Source organism: Rhinatrema bivittatum, chromosome 6 (assembly GCF_901001135.1).
Source record: "Rhinatrema bivittatum chromosome 6, aRhiBiv1.1, whole genome shotgun sequence".
Classification (NCBI taxonomy): domain Eukaryota; kingdom Metazoa; phylum Chordata; class Amphibia; order Gymnophiona; family Rhinatrematidae; genus Rhinatrema; species Rhinatrema bivittatum.
Window position 1 is genome coordinate 321,166,333 of NC_042620.1, and position 24,658 is coordinate 321,190,990.

The window sequence follows — 24,658 nt, forward strand, 5'->3', positions numbered from 1 at the left end:
TGGTATTATTCAGATCATCAGAAGTACTTACTCCCACTGGGAATCAGATCTCTGTCAGGAATGAAGAGTTTATATCCATAGTGCTTTTCCAGAGCATCGGGTAGGATTTCAAGTGCAAACTGTTCTTCTTCCTTGCTTTCACAGTCTAATGAGTCTGGATCCACTTTGGTATAGGAGAGATAGGCATCATACTCCTTGTTGTCTTTAAAAGAAAGACATAGTTAATATCAACCACAAGCCAGTTAGCTTCATGTAAAGAGAGAGCATGGAACTCAAGTGTAGATACAGAATAATGCATCCCTGTGTAGGAAATTATATTTCCAGAGTGCTCAGCACTATGATATAGCGCATCACATGGTAAATAACATTAACTTGTCTACACAATATAAACATGTACATTTCTTCTAATACAAGAGGACTCCAAAGGAATGGAGGCATACAAAGGCGAATTTGGAGAACTGTTAATTAAATGAGCCTAGGCCCCAAAGGCTTCGGAAGAGGATGTAGCAAAGGAACTCGGATGGTTTCTTTAGTAGATGAAATTTTTCCCAACTTAGATAAAGGGGAAAATGGAGTCCCGATCCTTTTGGATCTTTCTAGTGCTTTTGACGTGGTAATTCACTCACTGTTATTACATCGATGTAAATCTATAGGACTGCGAAGCCATGTGTTGTCATGGTTAGAAAGATTTTTTTTTTTATTAATTAAGAAACAGCTGGTTAGTTTTCAGGGTGAAATATCGAGGGTGAAAGAAGTTAGATCGTCTCTTTCCCCCTTACTATTTACTACTTTCCTGACACCATTAGGCCACATTATTCAGGATGCGGGATTTAGTTCTTTTATTTACGCTGATGATGTGCAGATATTGGCCCCACTGATTAAGTTTGTCAATGATGATTATTTACATATAAATTGTTGTTTAGCTAACCTTGCCCAAATGTTGATTAGTAGTAAACTAGTGATAAACACCAATAAGACAGAAGTGCTTTGGCACGGTACTGGAGAGATCAAAAGAGGGTTGAAACTGAATGATGTAGATTTGGAGATAAAAAATGAAAGGTCTTTAGGAGTCATTCTAGATTCAGAGCTTTGTCTAGAGAAACATATTCAGCAAGTGACTCGCAATGTGTGTCTAAAAGTAAAAATGATAAGATTGCTGAGATCATTTTTGGATTGGGATCCTTTGAAAACCGTGGCTTATGCATGCATTCGATCTCATTTGGATTTTTGCAACGCGTTGTTCATGGGTTTGCCAGTAAATTTGTTATACAGGTTACAGGTAATTCAAGATACCACAGCACGAATAATTACTAGAGGTACCAGAACAGTTCCTGCGAAGCCATTGCTATTTGGTTTACACTAGCTCCCAGTGAACATATGCTGTAAATTTCAATTTCTACTGCTTGCCTTCAAAGCTTTGAATGGCCCTTGTGCTCCGCTTCTGAAAGGGAAATTAAAATGGTATGAGGCTACTGGGAAATTTGCAATAAAAAAAAAAGAGAATTCTCTTGAATTACCAAGTGTTCAAGCTTTTCATAAGAAGCGACTGCAAAATTGCTCATTTGTAGCAGGAATTCCAGCATTACGGGATTCACTTCCATTGGGTTTTAGGGAAGAGAAGGTTGGTGTAAAATTTCAAAAAAACTTGAAAACATGGCATGACAGTGGCATTTTAATGATTAATGATCAGAGTTTAAGTAGGATGGAGTTTGGTAACTGGCTGTCTCCCTGAAGTGTAGATGTCAAAGAGTTCAGCATGTTATGTTCTGCTGGTTTTAGAGTAAAATTTATGTTTAATCGTTTTTATGATCAATGATTGTTTTGTTTTTATTATGGTGATTATCATTTTGAATGTTTTAATTTTATGTTGTAAATCGCTTTGGAAGACTTGTCTGGAAAGCAATTAATAAAAGATTTGAAATAAATAAATAAATAAACTGCCAAAAAGAAAAGAGCCAAAAGACTCTCAAAAAAACCCCCAACCATGAAGCCAACGAAGACACATAAGCCATTATTGAAAACCAATCCCATACTTTCCCCTTTGGTATTGTTGGAGAACAGACAACATTTGAATGGAACTAAGTAATATAAACTAGCAAGAATTGTAAATAGCTTCCCTATTGGCAGATGGTGCTGTAATCCAGTGTAACACATTAGTTAGTCAGATCTTTTTAGCTATTTCCCTCTTTCTAAACTGACTTCCTCCTTTTTGTTCAACTGCTTAATGCTATATTGTAGAACTGGCATTAAAAATCCTGGAGCCCAGGGCAGAAACTAAGGTGTAGTTCCAGTCACTAGCAGGTGCCCTAAATCTCTGCCTCAGTGACATCACTCAGCTCTGCCCAAAATGATGGAGCTGCAGCAATTTCCCTGCTTGCCCTCTTCTAAAATTGGCCCTGCTGTGTTGCATCACTTAGTTTGGTGCTACTTGTTATAGTAAAATGATTCCAAAGACAATGCGGTTGCATGTGTCTGTCTCCTTTTATAAACGCTGCTAACAAGTATGTCTGCTGCCAGGCAATCCCCATGAACGGCCACAGATGTTTGGCTGTGGTTCGATGAGAGAATAGCATAAAGGTATCTAAAATGTAAAAAGTATCATACAAGACCTTGCAAACTGCTTCTCAAGAAGACATTTTACAAATACTGGTGCTTCTGATTGCATACGGGCCTGTGAGGAATAGGCAAGGGCTCGTAGAAATTTATAAACAGACGTGGGACACAGGAAGATAAGCAACATGCAGTCAAATATCTCAGTTTAGAATGAAGAGCAGAAAACATAGTGGGATAAATTTCTGCTAGGAGACCTAATTGGCAATGTGCACATGTACTTTTCAGCTTGTACAGACCTGTCCCATTTTCAAAGACGAGGCAACTGTGGCTAAAAGTATGTGCAGAATAACACAAAAGAGAGGCTAGCCAACCGCATACAAGTAAAACAACGATGTGGGCAGTGGCCAAAAACTGAGAGAACGAGAAATGTAAACATAAAGCCCAAATGAAATGATTTAAATGAAAAATAAACAAATAATTGTCAGATTGCCACATCATCACTTAAATCAAAGATGATTTTCATATAGATCTAAAATTTTAAAATGTTTCAAATGTAAAAAATAAAAAATAGTAAATGGAAGCTCAATGTTTTTGGATTGTGCTTGTGCAGCTACTGCATCATTCATTTGGCACACCTGGGAAGTGCTCTCCATGGTGCTGTTTGTCTAGTCCTCCTGCTCTGTCACCAAAATGCAATGAAGAGCCGACTCGGAGGTTCAGAGAAAGTAATGCATATGCTGCTGCAGCTATCTCCCTGCATTGGGAAGCATTTGCACAGCACATAAGTTAACTCCTGACTCTGTTCATTTATGCAGGAACTCAGAAACTGCAATTGCCTTTAAAGCACACCATCTTACTAACAACTTTTAGCTGCTAAATTGTCCTTTTGAAAATTGACTAGGGCAGATTCCCTAAATTTTGGCTCCTAGTTTCATTAGGCTCTTAAATTTAGGATCCTAAAAACTAAGGGGTAGATTTTAAGAGACACGCGCTACCCGGCGCACGCACATGGACACGCGATTTTATAACTTGCGCGCGCAAGGGGGTGCACAATTGTGCGTGCCGAGCCGCGCTGCCTTCCCCCGTTCCCTCCCAGGCTGCTCCGAAATTGAAGAGGCCTCAGAGGGAACTTTCCTCCCCCCCCCCCCACCTTCCCTTCCCCTACCTCTTGCTTCTTATTTTTCCTGTTTCCAAACTTACTTCAGCCCTGGTGCTGAAGTAAGTTGCGTGCTCTGGCCGACTGCCAGCGTGCGATCTCCGGCACAGTGACAAATGGCTGCTGTGTCAGAGGCCTGTGACCCCGCCCTGCCCCCAGATCACCCCGCCCACGCCCCCGGACTGCTCCTTTAGTAAAGCCCTGGGTCTTTCACATGTCGTGTAACCTTTTGAAAATCCAGCCCTGAGTGGATATAGGGGTAGAATTAGGGTGGGGAAACTCCTTTTGCATACACAAAGAGGTTGTCAGTCAGAAAAGAAACCTACAGGGTCATTCATCACATCGCGTTAGAGAGTTATTGTGGGCATAAGGGCCATAATGCCCATGATAATGCCATAATGCCTGCGATAAAAAATGCATCGCGAGATGCATATGCAAATTTTCAAAATTTAGTCAAAAGGGAGGAGTTTATGAAAATGAGGGGTATTTAATGTTGCATGCAGTGGTGTAACACATTTTAACGCAATTATCATAAATCTCATTTTGGGAGGGAGAGGGAGAGAGAGAACCTCTGGGGTGACACACATACTAGTGAACTATTTATAACAATGTAGGAGGGGCAACTATTAACTCGAGGTGAGGTTTTAGTGGTGGCCTAGGGTTTGGGGGGGCAGTTTTACACACACAGTCAAAGGTACGAACAGCACAGTAGACATCAGTGAAGATTTGATGTGATTTGGAGTGAGGAAAGGTACACAAAGATGATAGCAACTAGGTGGAGAGTGCATCAAACTCGGTCAAAAGTATACAATGTATATTTATTTATTTATTTTATTTAAATTTCTTATATACCGGCATTCGCGATGGGAGTCGCATCATGCCGGTTTACAAATAACAAGGTGTATCTTTCCTCACTCCAAGTCACATCAAATCTTCAGTAATGTCTACTATGCTGTTTGTACCTCTGATTGTGCATGTAAAACCCTAGATAACCACCAAAACCTCACCTCGAGTTAATAGTTGCCCCTCCTACATTGTTATAAATAGTTCACTAGTATGTGTGTCACCCTAGAGGTTCTCTCTCTCACTCTCTCCTCATATGAAATTTATAACAAAATAATGAATCTAAGGCTGCTGTTCTGTTTTCTGTCTGCCCTATAAGCTGTGCACAGGGTTAAGTTAGAGAAAAAAAAACATTGCTCTCCACTGCCCTGCCTCAATGAACAAACAGAATGCAGTGCCTCTGTCTCTCTCTCACAATGGGGCTGATGCAAAACAGTGCAGTTAGCAGATCACATTGTTTAAAACCGCGGTTGGACATGCATCCACAGCCCCTTATGCTATAGGGGGATTAACACACCACAAAACTAGCAGTGCTCATTAAATGCATGCTGATGAGACTATTAGTTAGTTATACCACATGCAAAAAAAAAAAAAATGTGCATCCAATCTGCACATTTTTATGCTCAGAAATTAAAACCTTCCCAGAGCAGGTGTTAATTTCTGAGCAGCCCAAAAGTTGTACAGAAAAGCAGAAAATACTGCTTTTCTGTACATCCTCCGACTTAATATTGAAGCAATATTAAATCAGAGGAACAAAAAGTTTAAAAGATATAAAAAAAAATATTGCCGATGGTCAGATTAGGGAAACGGATGCTCAGTTGACCAGCGTCCGTATCCCTAACCGGTGGATGAGTGCCAGTTAGGCAAATGGACACTGATAAATTCAGTGTCCATTTTCTTAACCCACAGACAGCCGACCTCTCCTGGGTGCCCGCTGCCAAGGAGGCACTAGGGGGGTGCGCAATCGACCCTAGCGCCTTCTTGGCAGCACGACCCCTAATTTAAATATTGCATGGCGCCCCAGGAGAGGTACCTGGGTGCACATTAGGAAAGCATGCGCTGAACTCTCAATGCCCAGTTTCGGTGCATTTTTTTTGTATTGGCCCCAATGATAGTACTGTGAATTCAGCAGTGAAGATAAGGAAAAACCTTTTGCCAATGCCAAAATTCTTCTCTCTCCTTTAAGAAACTTTTCTTTCACTCTTGCAGAATTTCCAAAAGACAATCTTTTCTTGTGAAATACAGGAGAGAAAAATGGAGTTTCTTTGCACGTGCTCAGATCTTTCAGGGGGAGGAAGTTAGCATCGCTTGATTCAGGTAGCAGTTATAGGCTAGTTAAAATAAAATGCTTCATTTTGATTATTCATCTGTCCAGTCTACTTGACTTCTTCTCACCTTGGCACCATTCAAAATACAACCTCACAGTCGTTGCTTGGTTGCTATAGTTACCTTCAGGAGAAATCCCCCCAATCTCACTGCAGCAGTTTTAAATGGGCCAAAGACTTGAATGGGAAACAAATAAATTAAAAATATTTTTTTATATTCATAGGTACCCTCCATTTGTTTCTGGGAGCCATGTTGCATTTTACCCATTCGTTGCATTTTATTAGGTGCATTTTGCCCATTAGCTTCAAATGAATGCCCAGCCCTACTGCATATACTGACATTGCCCAGCAGAATTAGAGGCATGGAGTGTGTATTGGTCATTTGAGCTAGCTCCCTACTTGGTGCTTAAGTAAAAAAATTACTAACTACACATGCTGCTTTCTGACCTGGAGTCAGGGGCTTACTGAAAAATAAAAAAAAAAGCTTTCTGATGGCATTTTGTTGCAGGGTCATGAAGCAGTCCATAGGATGCACCAGGAAAGTTGCTATTTTCAGAATGATTCTAATAAATGAATGTCTTCTTATTTGGTTTTAGAAAACAGATGCAACATTACTTAGCAGTGCTGCTTGCACAGACAAAAAATCTAGCATAAGAACGTTCTGTCTTAAACTTTCTCTTTGGCTTTCAATTAATCCTGAAGACCTTTACGTTTAGCACCAACCGAGTATCTAACTTACCATCTGATGATTCATCACCTCCGAAATTCTGTCTGTAGCAGAGCATCAGCTCTATGTTATAACATTTATAGATGGTCACAAGCAAAGCAAAGAGAAGAAAGATTGCCCCAAGTCCTCCAGCAAGCTCTATCTTGTACATCAGATCTAGAGTAAACAGAGAGAACACATTCAGATGGGTCTGGGAGCTTTCTCTCCACTTCCTCAGCTTCTTTACCAGCTTCTCTTAAGTGCAGTTAAAACATTAATACGACCTCTTTTGTGAGCCATTATGTTGCTCTATCAAGTACCTATTTTCTTTTATTGGTGTCATGGCATTGCAATCTCTCTCTATATGTGGTGGGGTGGCGATGCCCTAGAAGATAACAAAATTTCAGGCAGCTTTGTGACCTGAACTACTGCGCACAGTGAAAAACAGCCGCTAGCTACTAGTGCCCAATACGCCGAATGCCTTGCTGGTTTACATGAGCTTACAGTCGCCCTGCAGCTCTAGGTTATCCTTACCAAGGGGGAGCAGTACAAGAGGGAGATTTTCAGCACATGGCACGGGACACCACGGCCCCTGCCTCCTTCTAGAAATATAATTTTGTTGTACCCGTGTGCGGTCTCTTGAATCACACAATTCATTTTTCTTAAAAGATTTTTTTAAATTAAAAAATCACCAACTCATTAAAATAGTTTCAGACTGCTTTCTTGATCTGTCGTTCTGCTTTCTTTTGTTTCTTTCTTGTTCACTTCTGATCCTTCTCAATTTTTCATGTTTTCTTTATTCTTTTATTTGGAATTATTTTCATTTTCGGTTTTCTGCATTGTTTCCTTTTCTCCTGTCCATTTTTCATTCAGTTCTCGGAACCTTTATTCTGTCTCAGAGGCAGTCAACTCCAGTCCTCAGAGCCACAAACAGGCTGGATTCTCAGGATATCCATAATGAATATGCATGAGATAGCTTTTCATGTACTGCTTTCATTAGGCTTAGTGATTAGAGCAGTGGGCTGCAAACCAGGGAAACCAGCGTTCAAATCCCACCCCTGCTCCTTGTGACCTCGGGTAAATCACTTTACTCTCCCTAGCCTCAGGTTTGAAAGGTGGAATACACATAGATTGGATTGGATATATCTCATGCATGTTCATGGCGGGCATCTCGAAAACCATGCCTGTTTGTGGCTCTTGACACCTTTTTTTCTTTTGCTGATGTCACTTATTTTCAGTCAATCTTGCTGCTCTTTATCATACTTCCTGGTAGTTACCAGACGCTTCCATTCTTCCTTTCCGCCTCTCTCCCACGCGCTTATTTACTTCCTTCTATTGCACCTGTGTTACCATCCCTCTGTACATCCCTCTTCCTCCATCATCCTTTTCCTCTTTCGCTCAATATGAGCAGGAGAGCAATATGCTCTCCTGCTCTTCATGCACACATCCTCCCTCGTCGTTCCTTACCCTCCTCCATCCCCCTCCAGCTTTCATCTGTCTTCCCCATCCTCAACTCTCTTCTCCCTCTGATCCTCATCTATTTTTCCAACCCTCACTCCCTCATTTCACCCTACCCCACGTTTCTCTCCCTGCCTTCATTTTCTCCTCCTCCGCCCGTCCCCTTCCTTCCTTCTCTCTCCACCCTAATACTATTTATAATTCTACTCTGCCTCGCCCTCCCTACTCCATTTTGCTGCAGAAAACCTTTCCTTGCCCAAGTCCGCGGTGTTAATTTCCCCCCTTCCCCTCTATTCGTCCCCCCCTGCCACTCCCCTTCCGTTTGCACCCCTGCCTTATTTTCCCTGCCTTAACATTTGTCCCCTGCTGATTCCTTTCCAGTCTCCTTCCCGGCCGTTGCCTATGGAGGAGAGGAACTATCCAGATCAGACACAGAGACCCCTCCTCACCGCGCTCCCAGGAAAAGACCCCTTCCCGTGACCTCAGGGACAAAAGAAATAAATCTCTCTGCCGGAGACTAGCGCAGCAGTGCAATGGCGGTTGGAGCCTGTCATCCTGTGCTAACTAATCTGACTATATACCGAAGGATCTGCGAATTGCAAGATCTGCAGCTAGAAAGTGCCGGTCGTGCAAGCTTTGGAACTGCTCACAGTTGTGGGTGGTACCAGTACTCGGGGTGCGCAAGCAAAAAAAAAAAAAAATGTGTGTCATTTGTTTTCAGGAAGTTTAGAAGTCAAATTTCTGTATCATTCAAGGTTTTCTCCATTTTTTAATGTTTCATAAAAGAGTGCATACCATTTCCCAAAATCTAAAAAAAAAAAGGAAAAAACCCGATCACCACGCCACCCCAGTTGTCTCAAGTACCCTGAGGTCTCTGGAGATCCAGAGTCCCCTCTTCCTGCCACCCCTGGAGGCATATGAAATTCCCCCAAACAAAGATTTCAGCTGTGATGGGCACAGGTCCAGCCCTTATTGGCCCATCCCTCCCTTCTGTTAAAAAAAATATCTTTCCAAGAGCTGGTCCACCCCACCACCCTCACTCTAGCCCGCCCTCCCTAGACTTAGCAAATCTACCTTGATGGTCTAACGGGGGCCTAGAGCGACCCTTATGCGCCAAACTAAGTGGCTGCCATTTTCCAAAATGGCTCTGGCAGGGTCTTTGCCCTTATCACATGATAGGGGCTACTGGCACCATTTTGGAAAACTGTGGCTGCTGAGTCTAGAGCATAAAGGTTGCTCCATGTCCCCACTAAACCACCAAGGCATCCAGATAAGTGTAGGGGGGATTGGGCAGGTGGATTAGGGTGGGGGGGGGCAGCTTGCACGGGGCTATTTTTCAACAAGGGGGGGGGGGTTGGAGGATAGGAGGTGGAATCTGTGCCTGTCAGAGCTTGAAACCTATTTTTTAGGGGAACCAGCACACTATTTGTAAATAGTGCACACTAAAACTGATAACAAAACACAACATTTCGGATTTGTTTTCTATCATTTTGTTTTGAAAACAACTTGAAACGACATTGTTTATGTTATTCCAAACAAATGCACATCCCTAACCAGCACAGACACTGAAGGGTGGTAGGGACAGCAGCTGTGGGATGATGGCCTCTCATGGATCCTCTTGTGTTGGGTGGGAGCTTCCCATTCTTGCATAGGAGAGAAGAAAAAGGAGGCCTGGCAGAGGAGACTGTGCTTTCTGGGGAAGCCCTTGTATGTGTAACCAAGAGTTATTCTTTGGTTGCCAGGGAAGCAGTAGGTAGAATAGGTTAGTGGATGGGGGAGAGGACCCATTCAGATTCAGTACCTCCCCATGAGGGCCCTGGGAATGGCCATCCCCTACGAGCTTTATAACAGCTCTCTCCTGAGAGTCTGAAGGCAGTCGTGTAGATTATAAACCTTTTCACATCGTAGATCTCCATGGGAATACCACAGGGACGGCTTCCCAAGGATGAGGAAGGCAAATAAAGTTTATTACATGGAGATATACGTTTTATTACTAGATTCTTCCAGTTTATTCCATAACAATACTGACAGTGTATGTTTGAAGATTACTGAGCATCTTGTGCTATTCATACAATCACCATTATGTCAATAAGCATGTTACATCTTACTGCTTAAGTGCTTTCTATAGCTACCCTTGACATAACAAATCTTAACCTAGGCTACGCTGAAGATGCCTAAATGTCCAGAGCACTAAAACATAGAGCAATCTACCCTTTGTAGCCAGAAATGTGTTTTTTCACACGAAAAGACAGATGAATAATATCTGCTGTAGTGTCTATACATTAGCTACATCTCTAGACTAAGGCGCTCTAATGTTTCCATCAGGCACAATACTAATGATACAACAGTCTGGCTGGGTGTTTTCTGATGGTAACACACACACACACACACACACACACACACACACACACACATATATATATATATCTCAAAATACAGGAAGGTAGCTGGATAGCCTTTTTTTTTTTTTTTTCCAAATGCTTGGAAGCCGCTGTCATGACAACCAGAAATGAAAAAAAAAAAAACAGCAAGCTGTCTACTCTTGCACCATGGAGGTTACTTTGGAAGGCATGAAAAGCTCACAAGTGACTTAGTTAACATGACAGGAATGCCATTTCTCACAAGCATTATATTCAGCATATTCTCTTATATTCCTAGAGCTTTTATTTGTTTCTGTTTTTGTAGGAGCGATGTATGAGTGCTGCACTGCTATATCTTCACAGCTTAGAGTCATATGCCACTTTCAAGAACCAATTCGTTCTAAAAGTAATATCACACTGATTGTTCACCAGTCTGTTTTGCTGCCAGCTTACCATGTTCCGACCTCTGGTGAACTTTGCATATTTCATGAAGCTAATCAACGGGCAGAAAAACAATAAGACTGAGTGCTGAATAGCAAGGGAACATGAAACTTCTGATGTCACTGTATTGAAAGCACCTCGTTAGTAGCAATCAGATGCAAGGCAAACACAAACGGTTGTCCAGGCGGTTTAATCAACCGTTTATGGATTTTTGGCAAACAATAAAAAACTGGACAAATGGGATGTGATACTTTCAAAACCCCTTTCTCTTTGTTAGTAATCCAACCACAATCAGCTGCTTTATCGACAATTTCATCAATCTTATGTTTAGTATCAAGGGTAGGGTCAGAAGGCAAGGGTACATAAAAATACCATCAAGTTTTGAATATCTATGGTGGAGAATAGTACAAGCAGCTACATTGCTTCGTTTTTGTGTCTTGGTGCAACAGTATCCAGTGAACAGTGGTCTAATTCCCCATTGTTGCCTTGTATATACTGTACGACCTTGGACTCCATGCCGTCATCATACAAGCTAAGTGAACTTTCTCTGGGTCATTTAACATTTTAGGATTTTGTTTATATGACTTATTTCGCTCTGTGATCAGCCCATGGTGTACTCACACTGGATCTGTTTTTCATCAAATGATCTTTTTAAATGTTTGGATTGTTTTGCGCCCTACCATTTTTTCTTTGTTTTTTGCTTACGTTTTGTCTTGTCTTATTCCTTGCACTGTTGAATGTTCTGAGTATTTAGTGTATTATATATTTGTGGAGAGTCTTAGTAAGCTACTGCCTACATTTTAATGATATGGAACTGAGATGATAACATAACTTGTATTTTGGTACTATACTACATTTATATTTTGTAACACAAATTTGGTTTTGAATGGATAAGAACAATTTGTGATATAGTACTTTTTTAGTGAGTTTATCTCAATCTTTACTGTTCTAAGTGAGTCTATTTTGGTTGTTCTTTTGAATAGAATAGTGATAGAGGTCCTTTTTGTATATACTATGTCCACTGAAAGACCTGTTCAGTAGATCCCTGGAAACCGGAGTGGTGTCACAAGTCTGGAGAAGAGTGGGTGTGATCCTGCTTTACAAGAATGTTAACAGAGAGGAGGCTGCAAACTACAGGCTAGGTAGCCTCACTACAATGGTGGAAAAATTAATGGAGACTCTACTGAAGGAAGGAGAGTGAGCTATCTACAAACTGGTGGCTTGCTGCAACCGAGGCAGCATGATTTCACCAGGGGAAGGTCCTATCAAACAAATCAGATTGATTTTTTTGATTGGGTGACTAGAGAATTGGATCAAGGAAAAGCACTCAATGTAATTTACTTGGATGTCAGCAAATCTTTTGATTTGGTCCCACATAGGAGGCTCATGAATAAAATGAAAGGCTTGGAATTGGGTGCCAAGATGGTAGAATGGATTACAAACTGTTTGACTGATAGGAGACAGAGTGTAATGGTTAATGGAACCTATTACTTTACTTGGAGTGGCACAGGGATCGGTCTTGGGACTAGTTCTTTTCAATATCTTTGTGAGCGACATTGTGGAAGTGATAGAAAGGAAAGCTTTGTCTATTTGTAGATGATACTAAGATCTGCAGCAGAGTGGAAATGCCTGAAGGAGTAGAGAGAATGAAAAGTGATTGAAGAAAGCTTGAAGAGTGGTTGAATATTTGGCAGCTGGGATTCAATGCCAAGAAGTGCAGAGTTATGTATGTGGGGTGCAGTAATCCAAGGGGGTGAAAGACTAATGTACACGGACTAGGAGAGGGACCTTGAGGTAAATGTGTCTGGTGATCTGAAGGCAGTGAAGCATTATGATAAGGCAATAGCTAAAGCCAGAAGAATGCTAGACTGCAGAGAGAAGAATAACCAGTAAGAAAAAGGAGTTGATATTGTCAATGGTGAGGCCTCACCTGGAGAACTATGTTCATTTCTGAAGCCCGTATCTCAAAAAGGATAGAGACAGGATAGAGGCGGTCCAGAGAAGGGTGATCAAAATGATGTGAAGTCTGTATCGGAACAGTTATGAAGAAAGGCTGAAGAATCTGAATATGTATACCCTGGAGGAGAGAAGGTGCAGAGGAGAGATGATACAGATCTTCAGATACCTGAAAGGTTTTAATGATGCATGAACTTTAAACCTTTTCTGTTAGAAATAAAACAGTAAAACTAGGGGGGTAACAAAATTAAACTCCAGCAGAGATGACTCAGAACCAGCATCAGGAAATATTTCTTCACAGAGAGCTTGGTGGATGCCTGAAATCCCCTTCCAGAAGCAGTGGTGAGGATGAAAGTAGTAAATGAATTCAAAAGGACATGGGATAAACACTGAGGATCCCTAAAGGCTAAAGATTGGAAATGAAGAAAAGGGTGCATGGGGGTAACTTGTACACAGTGGCAGTTACTACCCTTAACAGAAGGTGTGGGGATTGCTCCCCTTAACCAAATAGCTTCAGATGCTTTTGATGCAACTGTAAGAGCTCTCTCCGACAATGGGGAAAAAACGGGGAATTGGATTCAGATGACAGCCAATTCTGGGCCCTGACTTTTATGGACTGGGGTACTGATACGCAGACATTAGAGAAAACCACAGGACTGCATCTGCGACCAAGTGCAAAAGCAAAGAACATTCAAGCAGTATTGTCTGAATTATCAAGAAGGCTGCTCACCCCATAAAAGTTTTGCTAGTAGTAATTTGTTATGGCTTTGACAGTTGCTTGGTTTTTGATTGTAAATATTACTACCCTTAGCATAAGGCTTGGGGATAACCAATACGGAGCAGTAATTACTACCCTTAACAGAAACATGGGGGTAACCTGCACGGAGCAACAGTTACTACCATATAAAACTTGTTGGGCAGACTGGATGGACCATTTGGTCTTTTTCTGTCATTACTATGTTACTGTGTGAGGTTTTGAAACATCTATTTTTTTGCTATTGGTCCTTTAAAAGGCATCATAACTTATATAGACTCTCACTTGTTCAGAACCAATATGGCTGCCATTTATATCAATACCACTTTTATTTTTTAGGAAGAAAGATAATTACATCTTTCTAGTTTGATGGGGATTTAAATGCCTGGAACTGCCTCTTTAGCTGTAGTTATATTGCAGTTGCCAGGTGCATGTATAGAAATAAACGTTCTCCTTTTTTGGCTTTCCGTGATAATTGCACTCTCAATCAAGAACAAGGGCGTTATTACATCTAATCTTGACAACCCATTTGTAAAGGCTTTTTGGTGCTGATGGCTGCTTTGTTTTAGAACTATTTTGATGTTTATGAATCTGGGTGCTGGAGCTTCTTTTGCTTGTGTAATGTATATCAATGCTGTAGAGCGCTGACATGTTTCTTTTCTGCAGAAATCTCATTTTCTGCCCTAGTAATATTGTCCTTGATGTAACATTATATGAAAGTGCATTAGACTGAATCTGCTACCAAAAAGGGTTTGATGTATTAAAGGATTCTTTTTCAAAATGGGACAACAGCTTTCATAAAAAAGGCAAAAGCAATGTTGTAATAGCAGATTTGGTTCACGTTAATCCCAGTAATGGTTCATTGGCTGGCTTTCAGAGGAGACCAAAGATTACGGGTAACCCGCTGAATCCATTTTTTCAAGACAAATGAATCCATTTCTGGTTTCAACCACCTGCATTCATGGACTTATAGTTCTGAGGTCCCTAAGAAAAGCAGAACTACAAGATCCATGCATACAACAGAGTAAAACCAGGCTTGGATCAATCTGTCCTGAAAAAATGGAGCCAGCTGATCACTCTATGACGGTGACAATTATGATCATAGCCATTTTAGTTTTCAGTCTCAGAGATGTTGCCATATAAAGGAAAATTAAACTATATAGGGTGGTTTCTTAACCTGCAAAGCATCTCAACGAGCTCAGTTTCTGTCTGGATCTTGACTAAGTTTTCACTAAGAGAAGCACCAACCGATGCAATGTTCCTCTACTGATGTAATAAATCAACTGATGTGTTGACCCAGCATCTGAAATTTGGGAGTAGTGCAGGTCACGTTCTTTGCTTATTTAAATACTATATTAAGAATCACTACTAGATCATTAAAGTTTAGCTTTCAAATGTACTTTTATCAATGCAAAAAACTTCATTCCAATAAAAAATAAACAAGACAGAACTGGCCCATGCAGGGGACCTGGGTTTCATTCCAAAGCAAGAACTCTGCTCCCTGGGCCAGCCAGGGTTGGGGATATAGAACAATCTGCATCCTTAGCTTCCACAGAAGATGGAAATCCCAGCCATAGGTCAATAGCGACACCTAGGGATCTATACATTAAAACTCCTGCTAAAATATATTTTTTTCATGCATGAGCTAAAAATGTAGCATGCAGTTAAAATGCCACTTAATAGCCTATCACCTACATTTAAATTCATGCCTACAAAAACATTAGCCTCAGAGCTATTCCATGCTATTAACTGCCATGTTAACCAGTCTAAGTGTAAGTGCAAGGGGTTTTGAGTACAGGGGTTCCTCTCCCCCTCTCTTTGGCAACTCTCCACCCAATTTTGATAACTCAATGTTAAACTGAAGAAACCCACTCTGGGCCAACACTCAACTCGATAATCCAATCTCCCAATGTCAAATTGAAGAATCCCCCAGTCTGAGACTATTCCCCCCTCCCCAAGAATGAAGAAACCCTGAATTCTAGCATATATCCACTATTGCCCTCTGACCCTGCTTTAGCATGCACACTAGGGCCTTACTGCATAAATGCTAAATGGCCTTAGTGTGTATGCTGACCTTTACTTCAAGGCCCCTTGGTGGCCAGACTCAGGGTCCACATTATCACAAAAAAAAAAACCCTGTGAGTGCTGTAGCCCAAAGGAGGCCTGCTCCAACCGAACTGAAAACAAAAAAAAAGAGCTGCAGAAAAAACTACTTGGGCAAAAAATGAAATAAAATAAAAACAAACAAGACAGATCACATTCATTGGTATCCTGCAATCAGAAGAAAAAAATATTATAAAAAAAGCAGATCGGTAAACAATATAAAATGGTCCTGTGTCAAAAGATTTAATAAATATCCTCATATATCATTTTTGGGGTAATACTCAAACTTTCTGGCGTGGTGCAAAATCTGCGAATCCTTTCCATCCACAGATAGCACCAAATTTCAAAGGCAAAATTGCCATGGGTACAAAGTGCCTGTGGATGCTTGCAGTTGCTTTTTGTATGGGTAAAATTTTTATTGAAAATAACAGAAGTAGATCTGAAAAGTTAGCCTATACATGTTATTTTCTGACCCTATGCCCTCGGGAACACCTGCCCCATGTACGGCTAAAAGTGTGAACGTTCTGGAACCCTGCACATTCTTTTAGGCTCAGTTCAAGGGAGAACAATTTTCTGACAGTCAAATTACCCAGGTACATCGCTATTTACCCACATAACTGGCCTTGAAAAACTGCCCTCTTTAGTGTCTACATTTAGTGATATCATTTGTGAAATTTCCTCTGCTCTTCGGCATATTGAGTCTGTTCTTAACATATAAAGCACATATCATCACTTCCTAAAAAGTAACATGCATGGGCCTATGTGCTAAAGTGTGTTAGCCATTAACTCAAGCATTACCGTGCCTTAACACTTATATAAATATTAATTGCACCTCCCAGAGATGTAGTTAAGTTTCTGCATTAACAACATTATTGACATGGACCTGTGAGTTAATGCAAAAACTATTTTTAACACACAATGTACTAAGGGCATTACTTAGTTTAGGATATCATGCAATACCTGCATCACCAACACATGCATTAAAATCGGCACATTAACCTACATTAATGGCCAATTTAAACACACTATAGTACACTGGCCCCTAAATTAGATAAACTGAAAAGAAACACTGAAATCCAGTTGATGAATCAGTCTCTGAGTATGTGATAGGAACGCAAGTACCTTTTTTACGCAGGATAACACTGGCATGTTTATGTCCGTTCCTATTTTCCACATGGCAGGTATAATTACCCAGATCTGTCTCTCTGACGGCATCAAATATCAACATTAATTCCACTTCTTTTTCGCCAAGATCCTCTTTGAGAAGCCTAGGACAAAGTAAAATATGCATCTCTGTGTCAATGTCCTAGTTTTATTACTAGTGAATAACGTCATTATTCATCAAAAGAGAAAGCTTTCATCAGAAAGAACCCATCTGAGCAGATCACGCCAACCTGTAGAAGGCCCTTAAACCCGTTTACAGTAAAGAACCACACGTTCAGTATACCCTTAAATTTTGATACTCATTTACCTTATCTTGGCTAAAATCAAATGTAAGGTCCTGAGACGAGAATGTTCCCTTGGCCTTTTGACTGAGATCAAGAATCTTCACAATAAAGGGGAATAAACACCCTGTTGCACTACCCCACTGGGGAGAGAAAGTTTTCTGACCATAGACAAGGCAAGGGGATTAAATCTCCTGCTTTAAAATGTAAAATAAAATGGTCTTAACCAGTATAATCTTTATAACTCCATCTGGCAGACCCTAAAACAGACCTTTAATACAGCACTTAGGTACATAGACAAGATCAAGTTTCCTCTAATGTCATCTCTAGGAAAACAGTTCATGGTATGCCAAAATATGCCTCTTTGGCACATTCTCTGTTCCACTAATTAGTTTTGTGGACTGTTTTGGAATATAGCACTTTCAAATATTCTGACCCCTTACTAAAGCGAAGATTTGGATAAATTATTGCATAGCTGAATAGCGATACAGCAATAAAAGTAAGATAATTAACACATACACTATTATTTAGAAACAAAATTATTCAGTGATTTGTGTTTGTTACCATGAGAAGCTAACGGACAAGTATATTTTTAAGCTTCCCATAATAATGCACGGTGCTCTTGTTAGCCCTTATAAAACAGATGAAGATGGTATACACGACCTCTCCACCTTTTTGGAAGGCTCGGGCACCGTGGAACGCAGAAATCATGCAGCTTAGGGCCAAAGTCAATTAAGCTTATTATGGGGAGCCAGTGTGCATCTTATCCAATGGTGCACTCAGATAAGGCAAGACAAAGACACTGAACACCGTCTTTTACAATACCCTTTCTCTACGGCACTACTGGTGGGAAAGTCTTTTTTGGAATGAACTGGAAAGCATCATCACAGTTTTGCTGATATCTTAACTTTTATACTGTATAACTGCGGGTCAGTCTTAAGAACATAAGAACATGAAAAAAAGTTTTATAATACATAACATGGCCAAGCACAAGCTTTTTTCCTTGTGGATGTTGCAAGCCCTAATGCTTTAGACATATGGGTCCGTTTTTCACCAGTGCCTTAAAACTTCTAATTTCACATCCAAAGGAATGTACTTTCCTTCTCTTTTTTTGCACTCCCACGCTGACCACTGAATAATGGATATTTTGCAGTTATTTCCGCTCCTGCTTTGCTCGTGTTTCACAGGATGAGGAAGATGGGGAGCACTGCTGATATATGTTGCAAGGGCTCCGGACCGCGGCGGTCTGTCAGGGCTCCCAAATGCCACACAGAAGACCGTAGCAGGCTTTGTTTCTACCCCCCCTCGCGATCAGGAAGTCGTGCACAGGAAGTGGGCCAGAACAAGTTTCTGTTACAAGTCTCTGTATTCCGTGCATCATACCCCGATCCCAAAATGTACATTCTATTATAATACAATTCCACTAAGTGACTTCCATATGAGGAATTTCTGCATTCATGATCTGATTTACATGTCTATTTTTGCAAATAGATACAAATGTTCTACTCAACAATGCAAGCATATTGCAGACAGCAGTATTTGACAAGAAGGAGCTCAGCAACACCCTCTGCTGATAGCGTCAGAAGGCACAGTTACACAGTCAACAAAAGTGCCTTTACAATTTATCAAATTCTTCAAAATGGTCATTCAGAAACCATTCACTCTGCTTTGAATAGCTTTCTGTAATAGTGTGATATAATCCTGGGCATTGAGCCTGTTGGAAACTGCTTAAAATTCATTTAGCTGTCTTCTGCAGCAGTACAGTGGTAATTGGAAGGGGAAATTGTTAGATCTTACTTATTAACACTGACTTATGTCAAAAAAGTTCAGTCCACAATCTATACATATTTACATTCTTCAATTGGTTCAGAGAACACAGGGAGGGCAATTTTCAGCGGCCCGCATATAAAATTCCCACAGAGCCCAAATATTCAAAGTGGACAAGTCCACTGTGAAATTTCTCAAGTTGTGCTGGGACATGCATGGACATTACATGCACTCCCGTGCAGATGCAACTTCCTGCATGCACATTTCTGTGCAAACTCTCAAAAATTGATATTAGGCACATAAACAGTCCCTGCCCCAACTTTGATACTGGAACGCTACCACAAGTGTGGGGAAAAGTTTGCATAAAATCAAGTTATTCGTGTACTTTTCCCTATGCAACCTCCCTCCCCCCAGGATGATTTTCAAAGCCAAGATATTTATTTATTTGGATTTATTACCTACATTTTTTAATACAAAATTCACCCAAGAAATTCATTTTGAAAGTTACCCCCTAAGTATTATGAGGTCCATATTCAGACACAGCCAGCATATTACCTGATTCACTAAGGCTTTTCTCCCATTCTGTGTCTATGGGAAAATACCTTGATGAATCAGGCTCTCAGTTAGCTGGATGAGACTTATTCAGTTAACTTAGCTGGGATATGCAGTGGTGCAGCTGTGCTGCTGAATATATATGGATAAGATAATAAACTAACTTTAGACCTGCTCAATAAGAGGTATAAAGTTAGCTGGATACAAAGTTTGAATATTACTACTTATCTGGCTAGATTTTAGCCACATAATACTTATCCAGCTAAAATCTAGCCAGATAAGAGGTTGAATATGCCAAAAATTGCCATTTAGACTTTAAGTTATCCGTCTAAATGGCTTTTGCATATCTACCTCTTCAGGTCCATCAGAAAATATACACATTGCACATAGCCAATGTTCCCTCTAAATCAGGGGTCGGGAACCTTTTTGGCTGAGAGAGCCATAAACGCCACATATTTTAAAATGTAATTCCGTGAGAGCCATACAATATGCTAAACCGGCTCTGTCCTTTAAATTAATTAACAACCCCCCACCCTCCTGACCCCCCCAAGACCTGCCAAATTAATTAACTACAACCCCCCACCCTCCTGACTCCCCCAAGACCTACCAAATTAATTTACTACAAACCCCTACTCTCCTGACGCCCCCCAAGACCTGCCAAATTAATTTATTACAACCCCCCACCCTCCTGACCCCCTCCCCCCAAGACCTGCCAAAAGTCCCTGGTGGTCCAGCGGGGGTCCAGGGCTCACAGACAAATCTTTAATAAAAACGTAAAAATCTAACAAAACCCCCCACCCTTCTGACGCCCCCCAAGACCTCCAAAATTAATTTACTACAACCCCCCCCCCAGACCTCCAAAATTAATTTACTACAACTCCCCACCCTCCTGACCCCCCCAAGACCTGCCAAAAGTCCCTGGTGGTCCAGCGGGGGTCTGGGAGCGATCTCCTGGACTTGGGCTGTCGGCTGCCAGTAGTCAAAATGGCGCCGACGGCCCTTTGCCCTCACTATGTCACTGGGGTCGACCAATGGCGGCGGTAGTCCCTATGACATAGTAAGGGCAAAGGGCCATCAACGCCATTTTGGTTACTGGCAGCCGACGGCCCTTTGCCCTTACAATGTCACAGGGGCTACCGCCGCCTTTGGTCGACCCCAGTGACATAGTGAGGGCAAAGGGCCGTCGGCGCCATTTTGACTACTGGCAGACGACAGCCCAAGCCCAGGAGATCACTCCCGGACTGCTCCTGGACCGACGCTGGACCACCAGGGACTTTTGGCAGGTCTTGGGGGGGTCAGGAGGGTGGGGGGTTGTAGTAAATTAATTTTGGAGGTCTTGGGGGGCATCAGGAGGGTGGGGGGTTTTGTTAGATTTTTACTTTTTTATTAAAGATTTGTCTGCGAGCCAGATGCAGCCATCAAAAGAGCCACATCTGGCTCGCAAGCCATAGGTTCCCGACCCCTGCTCTAAATGTTTCTGGGGTGAGTACGGGGGTTCACTACTGTTGGCCACTTAAATTTTGCAAGTAAGCAATGCATGGGGGGGGGGGGGGTCCCCTCTTCCCTCCCTTCCCTTTCTGCTCTCTTGGTCTACAGTGATTTTATTCTTCCCTCCCCGACTGTAAGAAAAATAACTGTACAGTCCAGACAAAAGATAAAGATCAGGAATCTTCACAAAAACACATAAGTTCACAGTACTCTCTGAGCCAGTAATCCCTACGGGATAGAGACAAACTTAACATCCACACTCCTGGGTGACTGAAATTGGGCTTCTGGAAAAAGGCCAAGTCTCAGTCTCTCTAATGGTAATCAGAACGCCTCAGATCTTGGATGACAAAGTCCAAAACTGCAACAAAACTGCTTCTCTCAAAAAATGTCTTTTATCCAGGCAGGTGCAGAAGCCACCCCACTTCAACTGGGTGTAGGGCCAGCAATGCACCCAGATTCTCTTTCCCTCAGGCAGGGGAGTTTCCCTCCTGAAACTGGGATAAAATCCAAAAGAGCATCAAGAAAAATCTCTTTCCCATAAAATGAATCTCCACAAAACCTCTTTTCCCTTTCCTTCTCCAGGCCAGGGAGGGCCTAGCAAGGGACCACAGCCAAAAACACTCCTAACGCCTGCTCAGCTCCAACACCCTCTGCTTTCTGCATGTGCTCAGGTACAATATAAAGGGCCAAGCTGACCAATCCCACCCCTAAAAGTGGGGATGGTCTAAAAAAACCTGTAAGTCCCTAGTGCTGGTATAAAATAGGGAAAGCTTACTAGTAAGGGATCAGTGTATCCCTTACTGAATTAATATTTATTTCTATTCTGCCTTTTAGCCACTTCAAATCAGATAGCATTCAGGTACTGTAGATATTTCCCTGACCCTACAGGGCTTATGATCTGAGCTTGTACCTGTAGCAGCTGAGAGTAAACTGACTTGCCCAAGGTTATAAGCAGTGAGAACTGAACCCTGTCTTCCCAGGTTTGTAGCCTGCTGCTCTAACCACTAGGCCACTCCATATGTAGTTTCTTGCACCCCAGAATCCATTTTTCTTGCAAGAAGTGAGATGTTATAAATTCCCTTAGGGGTAGATATTAAGACATGCGCGCGGGCGTACATATGCGCGCGCTATCCAGTGTGAACACATGTACACTTGATTTTATAACATGCGCACGCAAGCGCTGCATGCTATAAAATCAGGGATCGGCACGCGCAAGGGGATGCACAATTGTGCACCTTGCATGCACCGAGCCTGTGCCGAGCCGAGCTGCCTTCCCCCGTTCCCTCCCAGGAGGGAACTTCCCCATCCCCCCACCCACCTTCCCTTCCCCACTATATTTTTCTTTTACTTCTGTTTTAAAACTTACTTCAGCCCTGGGGCTGAAGTAAGTTGCGTGTGCCGGCCAACTGCCGGCCCGCAATCCCTGGCACATCCGCTGTGTCGGAGGCCTCTGACCCCGCCCCTGCCCTGTCCCTGGACCACCCTGCCCCCTCCCTGCCCCTTTTTGCAAGCCCCGGGACTTACAAGCATCCCGGGCCTTTTGAAAATGGGCCCGGCGCACGTAAGGCTGGATTTACACGCGTAACCTTTTGAAAAACCGGCCCTTATTGTTTTATGGAAATCTTTGTAGGTTGTGATATATTTTAAAGGATCACATAAGGGAAGTATCTCAGCCTATGATGACTTAATTTTTCTCCAGGACCAATATGGCAACCAATGCTATACAATACTGAACTAATAAAATCACTGTTTACATTCTATCATGTGTGATATATTACAATTAAAATAGAAAGTCTGAATCAAACATACCAAAGCACATGCTAGAGCCCAAGAGCTAAACAAAGCACTCTTCACTTTGTCCTATGTTTACTGGTGGGTTTAGGAGATGGCGAGCCAGACAACCACCCAGGACCTCACATCTTGGAGACCCCAAAATTGTGCAACTCAGTGAAAGTTTTGCAAAAAAATGTCTCAATTTGCATGTTAACACTCAGCTATTTAGCTACTTCACCCATAAACCATTACCAAGATAAACAATATAACTTCCATTGCAGTTTCATGGATACAAAAAAAGTGAAATAGACATTGGAAATGTCCAACTTGCTTATAGATCTTCAGTTAAGCTTCTAAGGTGTTCCAAAATGATTTTTTTCACCCAGGGCCAAATGATCCTAAGGTTGCCACTGCCTGGAACTCCTGCTCTACCAATTTACCCTACAAGGTGACAATATTTTGCAATAAAATTGTAAAGCCTGTTGGAAATGTGGACCCTTGTTGCCGAGGGGTAGTTGGTAGAGAGGCCCTGTGGTGGAACAGACTGGAGCTTCACCTATACCAACCCCATTCACCACAGGTTGAGCAATGGGTTCCGGGAGCTGACAGGTGGGGCCTTAGGGCAATCCAAAGATGTGAGTCCAGACAAGCGTGGGTAGATACTGGTGGCACCACAGCAGAGATGATGGACAGGCTGGAGGTCTGGGCCGGTGACAGGCAACACGAACAAGGAACAGGCCGGAGGTCAGAGCAGGCAGCATACAAGTGATGTCAGGTCTGAAGCAAATAGGCAGGTCCAGGCAGCTGACAATGCTGAGGTCAAAACCAGAGAAGCAGGCCGAGGGGACATATGTAAACAGACAAGCAAGGACTGGAAGAGGCAAGGGGCAATGAGAACAAGACCAGCACGGAAAAAGACAATACAGACAAGGCAAGCCAGGGAAGCAACATCAGTGCATGTTGCTTCCTGTACCCCAGTGCGGGTACAAGGATGCCATGAAACCTGTTGCTGAGGCATTGAAGCAGTGTCTGGGGCAGAGTAAAGTAGGCAGTAGCGATGATGATGTCATCAAATGGCACCTCGGGGACCTTCCTGCTATGGCCCCTTTAAGAGATGTCAAAAGGGGTGCATGTGCACCTAAGGCAGTTCAGGGTAATGTCAGCATGACGGCTGGCAGCATTCCTGCTGTGTGAATGTTGAGCCCTGTCGGCAGCATTGGGGTAAGTGTGGCGGTTTGCAGGATGGTCCCGCAAGCCACTAGTCATGACAGTACCCTCTTTCCAAAGCCCCCTCCCTGGGCCTGGGTTTCTTGGGGAATCTTTTATGGAATACCTGTATCATTTGGGATGCTTGGAGGTTGGTTCCCACAAGTTCTCCTCCGGTCCATAGCCTTCCCAGGCAATGATTACTATAAACTAGGGATGTGAATCGTGTCCTCGATCGTCTTAACGATCGATTTCGGCTGGGAGGGGGAGGGAATCGTATTGTTGCCGTTTGGGGGGGTAAAATATCGTGAAAAATCGTGAAAAATCAAAAAAACGTAAAATCGCAAAACCGGCACATTAAAACCCCCTAAAACCCACCCCCGACCCTTTAAATTAAATCCCCCACCCAAATGACTTAAATAACCTGCGGGTCCAGCGGCGGTCCGGAACGGCAGCGGTCCGGAACGGGCTCCTGCTACTGAATCTTGTTGTCTTCAGCCGGCGCCATTTTCCAAAATGGCGCCGAAAAATGGCGGCGGCCATAGACGAACACGATTGGACGGCAGGAGGTCCTTCCGGACCCCCGCTGGACTTTTGGCAAGTCTTGTGGGGGTCAGGAGGCCCCCCCCAAGCTGGCCAAAAGTTCCTGGAGGTCCAGCGGGGGTCAGGGAGCGATTTCCCGCCGCGAATCGTTTTCGTACGGAAAATGGCGCCGGCAGGAGATCGACTGCAGGAGGTCGTTCAGCGAGGCGCCGGAACCCTCGCTGAACGA

At 42.5% G+C, this 24,658-nt stretch overlaps 1 protein-coding gene across 1 annotated transcript in view; it reads right to left on the reverse strand.

Annotated features, from left to right (window-relative positions):
* The window catches only part of IL1RAPL2 (interleukin 1 receptor accessory protein like 2), an 842,791-nt gene that overhangs the window by 50,131 nt on the left and 768,002 nt on the right, over positions 1-24,658 (reverse strand). Inside the window, exons 6-8 of the mRNA XM_029607582.1 lie at positions 16,778-16,923; positions 6,617-6,760; positions 32-202 (exon numbers count right to left, since the gene is read on the reverse strand). Coding sequence (XP_029463442.1) covers positions 32-202; positions 6,617-6,760; positions 16,778-16,923 — 461 coding nt within the window. The remainder of the gene's footprint in view (positions 1-31; positions 203-6,616; positions 6,761-16,777; positions 16,924-24,658) is intronic.